The 12,411-nt window shown below is 37.1% G+C and overlaps 1 protein-coding gene across 1 annotated transcript; it reads left to right on the top strand.

Moving 5' to 3' along the window:
- The first annotated feature begins 26 nt into the window (after window positions 1-26).
- drc12 (dynein regulatory complex subunit 12 homolog) lies at window positions 27-4,857 on the top strand. The gene is made up of 6 exons (XM_028569628.1): window positions 27-259; window positions 339-407; window positions 2,379-2,498; window positions 2,733-2,825; window positions 2,933-3,063; window positions 4,729-4,857. Exons 1-6 carry the CDS (start codon window positions 208-210, stop codon window positions 4,855-4,857), a joined length of 594 nt encoding a protein of 197 aa, XP_028425429.1. The 5' UTR covers window positions 27-207.
- Window positions 4,858-12,411: the final 7,554 nt, after the last annotated feature.

Genomic DNA, 12,411 nt, shown 5'->3' with positions numbered 1-12,411 from the left:
TGCATGAGCTCTAAAGGCAACGGTGACCCAGTCAAGTTGTGATTGGCTGTTACTAAAATCAATCAACTATCAATCAACTTGGACAGTTTGTGCCATGGCAACTCACTCAGCAACCAGTGCCCAGCAAAAAAACAGACTCATCCCTGTATATAGTTAGTGTATAGTTCGTGTGCTCAAAGGTCTGAACAGGTCTCACAGCAAGCAAACATGCCTCCAAAGAAAAAAACGAAAAAGATCACAAAAAAGAATCCAGAAAAAAGTAACTTTACTTATGAGATGATTTAACATTTTGGCATTAGTGATGCTAAATTGGTTTACAACTATTTGTCTTTTTGCAGGTGAAAATGACTTGGAAGCAAAGTATAGGCGCAGTATTCTGGATGTAGCCATCCTACAGGATCACATTGGTGAGCAGCAATTTTAAGTTGAGTTGCTTTATGTAATGTAGACTATGTCTAGGTCAAACTACCCATTAGTCACAGCTCTTTGTTATTCATATGTAGGGTATATTACATCCAGGGCCAAACTGATGGTGACTTGTGTAAAAACCATAGACTGTAAAAGGTAAAAAACAAATAACACTTATATTAATGTTTTATGAGCACAAATCCATATTCTATTATGTCTTACACTGTGCTAATGTCTGATGTATAATTTGTTCTAGGGCTGCAACTAATGATTATTTTGATTATTTATTATAATTATTATTTGTTATTTTCACATGTCAGAAACTGAAAGATATTTATTTTGCAATAATATAAAACAGGAAAACAGAAAATCCTCACATTTGATACGCTGGAACCAAAAAACGTTTGTCCTTTTTGCTTTATATAGGCTATGATTTATAGCCTACAATTACTGTTATTAATTCTCTGTTGATTGACTCTTCACTAATCATATTAACACTATGGGCTGTGAACCCAATTGCTATCAACATTACCAAGAAAATTATAAGTACAACTCAGTTTAGTGGTCAACTAGCAGTGGTGGAATGTAACTAAGTACATTTACTCAAGTACTGTACTCAAGTATACATTTGAGGTACTTGTACTTCACTTGAGTATTTTCTTTTCATGCCACTTTTTACTTCTATTCCACTAGATTCATCTGACAGTTTTAGTTAGTAGTTTCTTTACAAATTAAGATGTAAGATTTTTGCTCCAAAAACACATGAAGTTTACAGAATATGATGTTTTATGTTAAATTAATATACCCAACAATTTACAGGCCTAGTACAGCTGTAATGCTTAGCCGATTAAACACTTAGTTGATTAAGAGAACCGTTTTGATTGTTTCCAGTTTCTAAAATGTGAGGATTTTTCTGCCTTGGGTACTTTTACTTACATTTCCCTGATGATACTTACATACTTTTACTTAAGTAACATTTTCAATGCCAGACTTTTACTTGTAACGGATTATTTTTTTTACTTTGTATTATTACTTTTACTTAAGTAAAGGATCTAAATACTTCTTTCACCACTGTTGGCTAGACTCACATTACCAGACCTCCACAGCACTGTAGTGGTCGGTCTATAGCACTCTTCTCTGATATTTCATTTTGCGAGACCACATACTGAGGCTCTAGTGCATTTCATAGGGGAAAAAATATTCTCAATTCATCTAATGGTGTAATTATTACTTATTTCTACAGTGTATGTTTTTACACTGTAGCTTGCAGTGGTGGTAAGTCCAGTAACTAAATTTATTTACTCAAGTACTGTTCTTCAGCATTATTTTAAGGTACTATACCTTACATACATACATATATACATATATATATATATATATATATATATATATATATATATACATATTTCTATCTTATGCTGTTTTATTCTTCTACTCCACTACATTTCAGAGGGAAATATTGTAATTTTTTGTACAAAACATACTGTATGATTAGTTAAAAATAAATCCATGGTTATAGATCACACTGTCAAACAGTTTGAATTATGCACATTTATTGATTGATTCTGTGATAATTATCCAGTAATGAAGTCCAGTCAAAACGGCCATGTTTCTGCATCAGTGCTTTTACTTGAATATATTTTGCTGATAAAACATTTATGCTTTTATTTGGGTAAGAAACTTAGAATGCAGGACTTTTACTCGGAATGAGGACAGTGATCTGAATACTTCACCCTCCAGTGGAAGCTAGTCTAGCACCATCTGCACCACCTAACGCTATATGTTGAAGAATAATTGGATACTTGAGCATGTCTCACTATGGCTTTAGTTCACCTTTGTAAAATATTAATGACAGAACTGTAATTGGTGTATTTCATTTTTTACAAAGGGTCATTGCTTTCTGCTTCAGAAAACAAATCTACCACAGGTGTATAAATTCATGCATGCATGTGTTTGTGTGATTACCACAGCCTTACAGTGTGAGTCTGCAATAAAGGTCCAGTCTGATAAAATTGACCTGAGGAGACGCCTGAGAGACATGGAGCAGAAGTTGCAGCACGAGAGACAAGACCACAGGGACGTCAACTCTGGTACGGTACAGACGAGGCATGAATCAACAATTAGCCTCTCCTTTAATAACCTGAGATAAAGCGTGGATACCTTTGGGAGTGAGGACAAGGGGCGTGTTTGCCAAGGTTAGGGTAATTCTTGAGGATCAAAAAGTCTAATTAGCTGGGTGCATAAGCTAATTGCTGCATTAGCCTTACAAAGTGAATCAGCAATGAAAGCCAAGTCTGACATCTTTGACACAAATACCATTCTAGACCTCAGTCGCCAGTACAAAACCATGCAGACAGAGCTGACCAACAAGGCGAAGAGAATGGAGAAGGAGGTCAGCCAGCTGAAGGAAGATCTTGGTATGAATACATTTAATTTTAACGTCTATACTGTGTAAAGACATAGAAGTGCCAGTTAGTTCCCAAATTAAAAGTAATGGCATGCCTGTATGCATTTTTCTGCCTAGTGCTGTGTCAGGAGGAACTAAGGAAAGAGAAAAGAGAGCATGAACAGATGCAACAGGAGAAGGACGCCATCATAGCTGACCTCCAACATAAGCTGGACAACATGGAAACAGACTATGAGAAGATCCTGCATGTGAGTTACAACACAAGCTAATACAAACTGATTTAAAGAAAGTTCTGAATAGGCATTACTAACAGGCCTTTGTAGGGTTGACTTACATTGATCTTTGAGGCTCCATGAACTGTAAACCTGCATGTCCAGGTATGTGCCAAGCCGGTCAGGATGAACCTCTTGCACCCTGTGGAGCTGTCACTGTTAAAGGGCAGCATTGTCCCCATTCACACTTCTATATAGTAACTTATTGTAGTTTGGTATGATTTTGTGGCCATTGCATATGTTGAGTAGATGACTTGGTCTAAAATAACCAGTCTAAGATCAGTTATACAATGTGACTTCAAATTGATTGTCAAGGAACTTTTATATAATTGTACCAACTTTCAAAATATAGCTATATATAAAGCAATAATCAATATATAGACTTTTGTTTGTAGAATAATGGGACAATCCTGATGAAAATAAAATGTATATGCAGACTATGTCCTTTTTCACCAAAGTCAGAAAATCTACAATGCAACATTTTTAATGGCACAGCAGGGGGTCATCGGGTCTTAAACTCCTTTAGAAGGCAAAGTCTGTGTCAAACAGAAAGAGAACTATTTAAACTGGCATAATGAATGCAGGTGCAGCGCTGTAATCAGCTTTCCTGCTGCTCCACTACTCACCTGAAGGAGAAATCTTTTTTCATTGTACAACACCACACTATCACTTTAGCGTTAACAGACAACACTCTGCTGGAAACAGCTTTACAAAAGCCTCAGACAGTGCAGCCTTCACCCACCTGTCAAAAGCAGTTATTTGGACGCCTAAGCAAAGGTGAACATGACATATTATTAATACTCCAATAATTTGTTAGGACTTTCTGGTGTTACAGAGCCACAGAACATCAATCTGCAGGTTAACCTGGATGAATCAGTACAATAAGAAGAGCCACATAACATCAATCTGCAGGTTAACCTGGATGAATCAGTACAATAAGAAGAGCCACAGAACATCAATCTGCAGGTTAACCTGGATGAATCAGTACAATAAGAAGAGCCACAGAACATCAATCTGCAGGTTAACCTGGATGAATCAGTACAATAAGAAGTGATAGCCAATAAATGATCCAAAATGAAGCACAGGAAGGTCTTCTGTAGCTGGTTTAAGGGGCATATTTTCTTTGTGCTGCTGGACTTTGATGGAGAGCGGTTTAAAGCAGTGTGCACAAGTGCTCAAATTTACAACATCCACAATAGTGTCATACAATGTTATGCTACTACTTCAACCAAGGACAATAAGACTAAGGTTTGTGAGATAGCAGAATCTTCCACTAAGACATAATGTATGAGGAATGGGGTCTGTATGGACCTTTTATAGGTACAGGCCATTATTGGCTGAGCACAGCTAGTTGATGCAAATTTTAGGTACGCAGATCTTTAAAGATAAGTAGTCAAGCCTGGAGCCCTGTTAGAGGGCTCAGCCTGTGATTAAAGCACTAGGATTTTAATATGCAATTATCATTATTTCTGTCCTTCCCACTATGACACATAATCTAATTATGCCTCGTCTCCATCAGCTCCGCTTTTAAAACTCATCAGAGTTAAAGGTGGTTAAGGATATGGATATCATGTTAGATAACTGGGTGATTTAAAGGGAAAGTTTTAACTTGCATATCATTTTTACTGATGTTTCCTGCAGGAGACTCTCGACAGCCTGACTTCCCAGCTGTCTGTGGCTCGACGGGGATGGGAGGACAAGAGCACAACCCTTCATCAGAATTACAAGGAACTGCTCTCTGATTTTGGCCTGAATGCACTGCACATCTAAAAGACAAATGAAAGCAGTTGCTTTTCTCAGTGAGACACTGTTTTTGTTGTTCATATGTTGTATCTACATCTCAGTTCTATTTGATCTGACTATTGCATCTGTTTGGTTCAATCGAAAGTGACGTCCACAACAGCATCAATTTGCAACTCACAATTTAGTATGCCTAACACACAGATGGATGTTCTTATTATATAATATTTTACCATCAGAGTACAAAATAGACAGAGTTATGTATTCAGTAGCTCACCATGTGGCGTCTGTAATGTTGTGTAGTGCCCACCAGATGTAGCAAATGACTGTTTACAGTCGGGGAGATAGTGGCAAGAATATCTTAGATAGTTTTTAGAGTATTTTATATGTGTAAATACATGGTATACTTTGTTATTTTTGAAACAAGATATATATATATATATATATATTTTTTTTTTTTTTTTAACATTCTCTTTATTACATTTTTCTACATTGGCACACATACATACACACACACACATATACAAAAAAAAAAAAAAAAAAAACAATTCACTTTGTAAATACAGTGTGCAAAAATATTTGTGGGAATGCTGTTCTACAGCATTCCAACTATTGTTATTCGGTTCTTTATTTTTCTTATTCCGTAAGTTTTTTGGCTCTCCGTAACTTCTGCATACTTTCAGCTATTTAAACCATTCAACTTTTAAAATGTTCAGCTCTTTCAGCTAATGATGGGTCTTCTTCAACTTTTTTTCTACTATTTATACTTTTAAAAATATTCAGCTTTTTAACACTTTTTTTAACATTGAAGTGAAGGAGAGCAGGATTCAACTCCTTAAACTCTTCTTCCGCTCCCAAAAGTTTCAGCTCCTTCATACTTTCACCTACAGACACCAAACAAACTTTAAAATGTTCACAAAATATTCAGCTATCCAAACTTATATTTTCAGTTTGATATCTTTTACAGTTTTTGTGAAAAAGCTGTTTAAGTTTAGTGATTATTTCAGGAAATTTTATCGATTAAACAGAGTGTGTATTGCGCTTGCTAAAGTGGATGATGTCACAGCTAGAGGGTGAAGCTTCGAAAAAATTATCTTAGTTCCTTGTCTATAAACTGCTCTCAAGCCCACAATATCTACTTGTCATACACAATTTATACATCAAAACGTAGGTATTTTTGTCTAGTTTCAGAAAATCTGCCCACTTATGCGATACGTCTCATACTTTTGGCTAAGCGAGCTTCCAAATAACGAGAGTTGAAAATATTTCTCCATCCGCTCATGTTAAAAATCCTTTATATTTTCCAGTGAAAGGCACAGCGAACCACTTTTTTTAAATCGCTGATATGCCCACATTTCTAAGTTTATCAACATAAATTTTATACCGATACGTTCACAAAGGCCTTGTGGTGCTCAGGATCACGTCATTTGACTGATAGCAGTTATAGTTTTGCCAGTCCGAGGCTTTGTTTGAGAGCTTGCTCTCAGTGTCTGAATTGCTGCGGTGTGCTACAGGAGACATATTAAGACCAGGTGCGATCGTTTTCAGATCAAAGAGATGTTTATAAACATGGTCCAGGCCCTTAGTAGCCATGACAACCCTTTCACAGACAGTCTACCTGATTACTCCAGGCTTGCTGTAGGAGTCAACTAACTAGACTAACTATGATCATCAGTCAATATCATTTGCGTTCCACTTCTGTCTGTCTGTCTGTCTGTCTGTCTGTCTGTCTGTCTGTCTGTCTGTCTGTCTGTCTGTCTGTCTCCTTATCTGTCTGTCTCCCTCCCTCCTGTCTCCCTCTCTTTCTCTATGCCTCCCTCCCTCCTTTCTTTTTCTCTGTCTTCCTCCCTCCTTTGTTCCCCTCCTTCCTTCCTTTAGTCTCCCTCCCTCTGTCTCTCCCTCCCTCTGTCTCTCCCTCCCTCCATCCTTCTCAATCTCTCTCTTCCATCCATCCTTCTTCTCTGTCTGTCTCTCTCTCTCCCCTCCTTCCTCTCTTTCACTCCCTCTCTCCCTTCCTTCTTCTGTCTCTCCCTCCAGGGTCATTTGTGATTTCATCCATGTATATAGCCCGTTTCTTTTCAGGCAATATATCCACCTCTCAGCTCTTTAGGGTCATGCTTGTTTGTTCTACGCAATGGATATGGCTGATAATAATACAAAGTCTTTAAACTTTCAGCCTTTTTAGTCAATTTTAGTCAAAGTTGCTGTCTTTCTTTTCCTCTCCTCTCTTTCCTCTCTCTTTCCTTCTCTCTTTATTCTCTTTCTCTCCTCTCTCTTCTCTCTTCTCGTCTCTTCTCTCCTGCTCTCCTTTCTTCTCTCTTTCTCTCCTCTCTTTCCTCTCTTTCTTCTTGTTCAGACCCATTCTTTTCACCTAATATATTTCACATCTCATCTCAGCTAGATTGATGCTTTTTCGTTCTATGCAGTGTATATATCTGATAATAATAAAAATATTTCTTCTTTCAGCCTTTTCAACTTTCATCTTTAACAGTATTGCAGTATTAATTTGTTTCATATTTCTGCATATGTGAGTCATTATCAGTTAGAAAATCTACTCAGACCTCACAATGTTCTACATATGTTGTCATTATTCAACCTTTAAAGCAAACAGTTCAGTTTAGCATAAACCTTTAACTTTTTAATGAAATTTATACTTATTAAAACAATTTCCGCTTTTTCAACTATTTTCTCTACTTCATCTTCTTCTTACGGATTTAAGCTATTCAACCAGTTTAGCTTTAGCAATTCAGCTATTCAGCATTCCCACGCATTTTCTGCAGGAAATGCATTTTCTAGTCTTATTTGTAAACAATTCACATTTTAACACAAGTAATAATATACAAAGAAAAATATGAATAAAAGAAAGAGAGAGAAAAAAAAAAGTAAAGTTGGTAGTTGTAGTGGGGTTAAGGTTCAATTATTGCTGTCTTATTAAAATAATTTATAAAGGGCTTCCATACTGCATAAAAATGATCAGTCCTACTCTTTAAGGAAAATATAATCTTTTCAAGTTGAAGGTGGTGCATAACATCTCTAATCAGGGCAGAGCAGCTTGGTGGATTTTTTTTTTTCCAGTTGAGCAAAATCAGTCTACGTGCTAAGAGTGTGACAGCTCCAAGTACCATACACTGTTTCTTAGACAACTTAACATTGTCACTATTGACACCAAAAATAGCCATAATTGGGTCCAGGTCCAGTGGTTTTCCCAACACCTCTGACAGTAATTGAAAAACTGAAATCCAATAATTACGAATATTGGGACACTTCCAGAACATATGTCCTAGCGATGCTGGCGTTTGACTGCATCTATCGCATAATGGGTCCACAGAGGAGAACATCTTGGATAGCTTTAATTTAGACAAATAAAGTCTATGTAAGATCTTAAATTGTATTAAACCGTGTCTAATACACAAAGAAGAAGAGTGAACCCGTTCTTGTGCTTCTTCCCATTGCCAGTCTGCAATATCTAATTCAAGGTCTTCCTGCCATGCCGCTCTTACATGCTCCAGTGAAACATCACCTTCCAACTGTGATAATTTATTATATATGATGGATATTCCTCCTTTGATAAATCGATTCTGTAAAAACAGTGTGTCCATCTGAGAGGTTGATGGTTCATTAGGGAATGATGAAAAATTCTTTTGAACAAAGCTGCGAGCTTGTAGATATTCAAAAAAATGTGAGCTAGGTAGATCGAATATCTGCTGTAACTGCTGAAATGTTGGAAAGCATTTATTAATAAACAAATTTTGGAAGGAAAGTATCCCTTTTTTGAACCAAGTCTGAAATATTGGATCAATTTGGGAAGGGAGAAAAGAATGATTCGCATTTTGAGTGAGTTGGAAACCACTGGATTACTCAGTTGAGCTTGTACAGTTCTGGTGAGGGAGAGACTGCATACTCCTGATCTAATTCTAAAATTTGGTCTGTTAATTTCTTTTTTTGTTCTTTACATTGTTTCCTAATCAAGACACTGTGAGAGATAATTTGTCGACGCATATATGCTTTAAATGCCTCCCAAATTGTGGCTTTGGAAACGTCTGTCATATTATTTGTCTCTAAATACAATCCTATTTCAGCTTCGGTTTGTTCTACAAATGTCTTATCTGCCAATAAACTATTATCAAATCTCCATTTAAAAGTGTCATATTTAGTTTCAAATAATATTTGAAGAACTAAGGGGCTGTGGTCCGATAATACCATTGCCTCATAATCACAATGTAAAACGGCTGGCAAAAGTTTATAATCTATTAAAAAATAGTCTATTCTAGAATAGGAGTGATGGACCGGTGAGAAAAATGAATATTTTCGTTGGTTTGGGAAGGTAAATCTCCACGGGTCTATTATTTTAAGGCTTTTCATAAACGTTTGTAGCAGTTTGGCTGATTTAGGTAGGGGTACCGTTCTATTTGAAGATCTATCCAACAATGGGTCCAATACGAAGTTAAAGTCACCCCCCATTATCAGTTGATGAGTATTTAGATTAGGCAAAATGTTCAAAATAGATGAAATAAATTGTTCATCATCTATATTAGGAGCAAATATATTAACTAACAATATTGGTGTGTTGTAGAGCTTTCCTGCTACTATAATATAACGAATCAGAAATAACTTTTGTTGCAGTAAACTGTATGTTTTTCTTTATGAGTATTGCTGCACCTCTAGACTTAAAGTTAAAATTTGAATGAAAGATTTGTTCCACCCACTTTCCCTTTAATCGGCCCTGATCCTGGTTTCTTATATGCGTCTCTTGTAGAAACGCAATATCTGTCCCCAATCTCCCCAAATGAGCAAGTACATTACCCCTTTTTATACTGTAGCTCCATTAAGCCCTTTACAATTCCATGAGACAAACTGAACTGAATTTTTCTTAACAGCATTTACTTTCATTCTAGCCATAATCGATCATTCAAAAAGTACTGTAAAGAACGGATTTTTAGAAGTAATATAAAAAAATAAATAAAAAAAAAGACAGAAGACAAATATAAAAGATAGATAACCATCTCCCCGACTGAAGATAAAAAAGTGCCAATTCGTTTTCCTAAACAACATCAAACAACTTGGACAATTTGAACAATAGCTCCATTTACCTTTCCTTAGCTGAGAGTTACAAAAAAAGGACAGAGCAAGTTTAGAAGTCCCTTTTTGCTCATTGTACGGTACAAACAAAAAAGTTAGCAAACGACTTGACTTTCCACTTAGCTCCTTTCTACAATAATAATATACAAAAAGCTCTACATAGACTATTTATATTCTTTTGTTTTTTTATCTTTATGGTAGGTGATTAAGTTACATTTCCTTTCCCGATGAACTTGACTAATATACTTAAGAGTCCAGAAATGAGTTTAAAAGTATAAACGCCTTACGTGCGTGCTGAAAATGATAACAGACATCAGCTTATCATTTATTCTAGACTTACAGTTCGGCCTTCAGGTTTGAATCTTCTTCCCAATAAATTTCTCCGCATCTCGGGGGTGTAAGGTTTGTAACAACAACTCTTTGACAAAAAAATGGTAACTTTTTCACACGATTGACTATAGTCTATTGAGCAATAATCATGTATTTATTCGAGGAGCTCCCTTTTTCTGCTACTCACTCCATGCGAGCAGAAGTCTGAAACAAGATATTTCTTAAGTCAAATAAAAGTATGTGACGACTACACTAAAATGGTATGAAAGGAATGATTCTGTTTGAGAGTACACTGTACTGTACACACACAGCAGTAAAGACCACCATGATCTTACTACAGGCGTGTTAGGAAAGATGGCAATGATACAAATGTTCTCAGAATGTGTTTTATGTTAAGTCAGTGGACCAGAGGCCACATATGGTAACAGGCAAGAGAGCACAAGGTAATTTTCCACATGAACCACAGAGACATAAGAAACTACAGTACCACCACTGCTAAACTGTAGTACTACTGGTGGCAGTGTTTTCATTCTAACCACAATTACGAGAAAGGAAATGTAATAAGTAAAGTTCAATATGAGGTTGACTAGCAATAGACGATAACAAGAGAAATGCAAAATAACAGTTAATGATGCAAGAAATATTACTTAGCTACCCAGCATCAATAAAACCTGACTACTACTGTCCTGTGGGGAGCTAGATAAACACATTTTACTTCCAAGGCTGTCATTTGTGCGTCTTTTTAATGGCCCAGTGCAGCTTTTTTTAGCCTCTCATCTACGAGGTAATGAATCATTTACTCTGGGATGAAGATAATTCTGTACTCTGACGACTAATTAACACAGGAACTCAAGAGGCCTCTATCTGAAAACCAATATTTTCCCCTCAAACCACAAGGAGTTGTTGCCCTCAGAGTGTGTGTTTCTGTTTGTTTAAGGTTTAATGGGGTTAACTGCAGTCGTCCCAGTGCTCAAAATAAGATAAGCATAGTGCACCTGTTGGTGGGTGAACACAGAAAGAATTATGTATTAGCAGTGTGTCTTATAGTTATATTCCCCTTATGGAAAAGTTACTATAAAAATGTCCAGTGATAAAGAAGTACTCAGTAAGTACTTAAGTGAAAGTAACAATACGGCAATGTAACAACTCCATCACAAGTAAAAGTACTATTCTAATTAAGTACAGCAGTCTTATCAGCTAGATGTGTTTCATGGCTCCTGTGACTGAAATGTTATTACATTATTAGATTGTTAAAGGTGCACTATGAGTTCCTGCATGTTTTCAGTGTGATTTCATTTTTGTCTCAAATCATAGGCATCTCTCTTTGATCTGCTAGCTGTCTGCCCCCTGAATACACTGTGAAAAAGCCAGAGTCTCAGGAGACAACACAGGGGTCATAAACGTCAAACAAACACTAGGGGCGCAGACTGTGCACCGAAATACACAAACCACATTCCAGCCAATCACCGACAACCATCTTGTCGGTGATTGGCTGGAATGTGGTTTGTTGTTGTATTTTGTTTGATGTTTACGACCCCTGTGTTGTCTCCTGAGACTGGGCTTTTTCACAGTGTATTCAGGGGGAGAGAGAGGGGGGAAGAAATGTGGGAAAACCATCACAGGTCTGATTCAAACCCTGGACCTTGTGCGTCGGGGAACAAACCTCTGCATATGTGTGCCCGCTCTACCAGCTGAGCTAATCGGCCACAAGGTGGAGCTAGTATTAAACACGTTATATACAGTTATCCAGGTATTTTAACCCAGTGGCCTCCAACCTAGGGGTCGGTCCCCCTCCAAAGGGTCACAAGATAAAGGGTCATGAGATGAAACAAAGATAAAAAAAAAGAAGCCTGCTATTCCATTTTTTGTTTTTGTTAAACTTTCTTTTCTCTAATCTTTGGTTTTTCATCCGAACAAGCTCACAGCACTTTACAGTGGCTGTACAGTTTGTGGGGCGGCGGTAGCTCAATCTGTAAGAACTTGGCTAGGGAACCGGAGGGTCACCGGTTTAAGTTCCCGCACGGACCAAGTACAGTGTGGACTGGTAGCTGGAGAGATGCCAAGGTCCCCTTAAGCAAGGCACCAACCCCCTAAATGCTCAGAGCGCCTGTCCATGGGCAGCCCCCTCACTCTGACATCTCTCCATTTACAGTAATGCATGTGTATCCAGTTTGA

This window comes from Perca flavescens, chromosome 3, assembly GCF_004354835.1.
Source record: "Perca flavescens isolate YP-PL-M2 chromosome 3, PFLA_1.0, whole genome shotgun sequence".
NCBI classification, from domain to species: Eukaryota; Metazoa; Chordata; class Actinopteri; order Perciformes; family Percidae; genus Perca; species Perca flavescens.
Note: the sequence above shows the minus strand (reverse complement) of the source record. Positions and strands in the feature narration are given on the sequence as shown.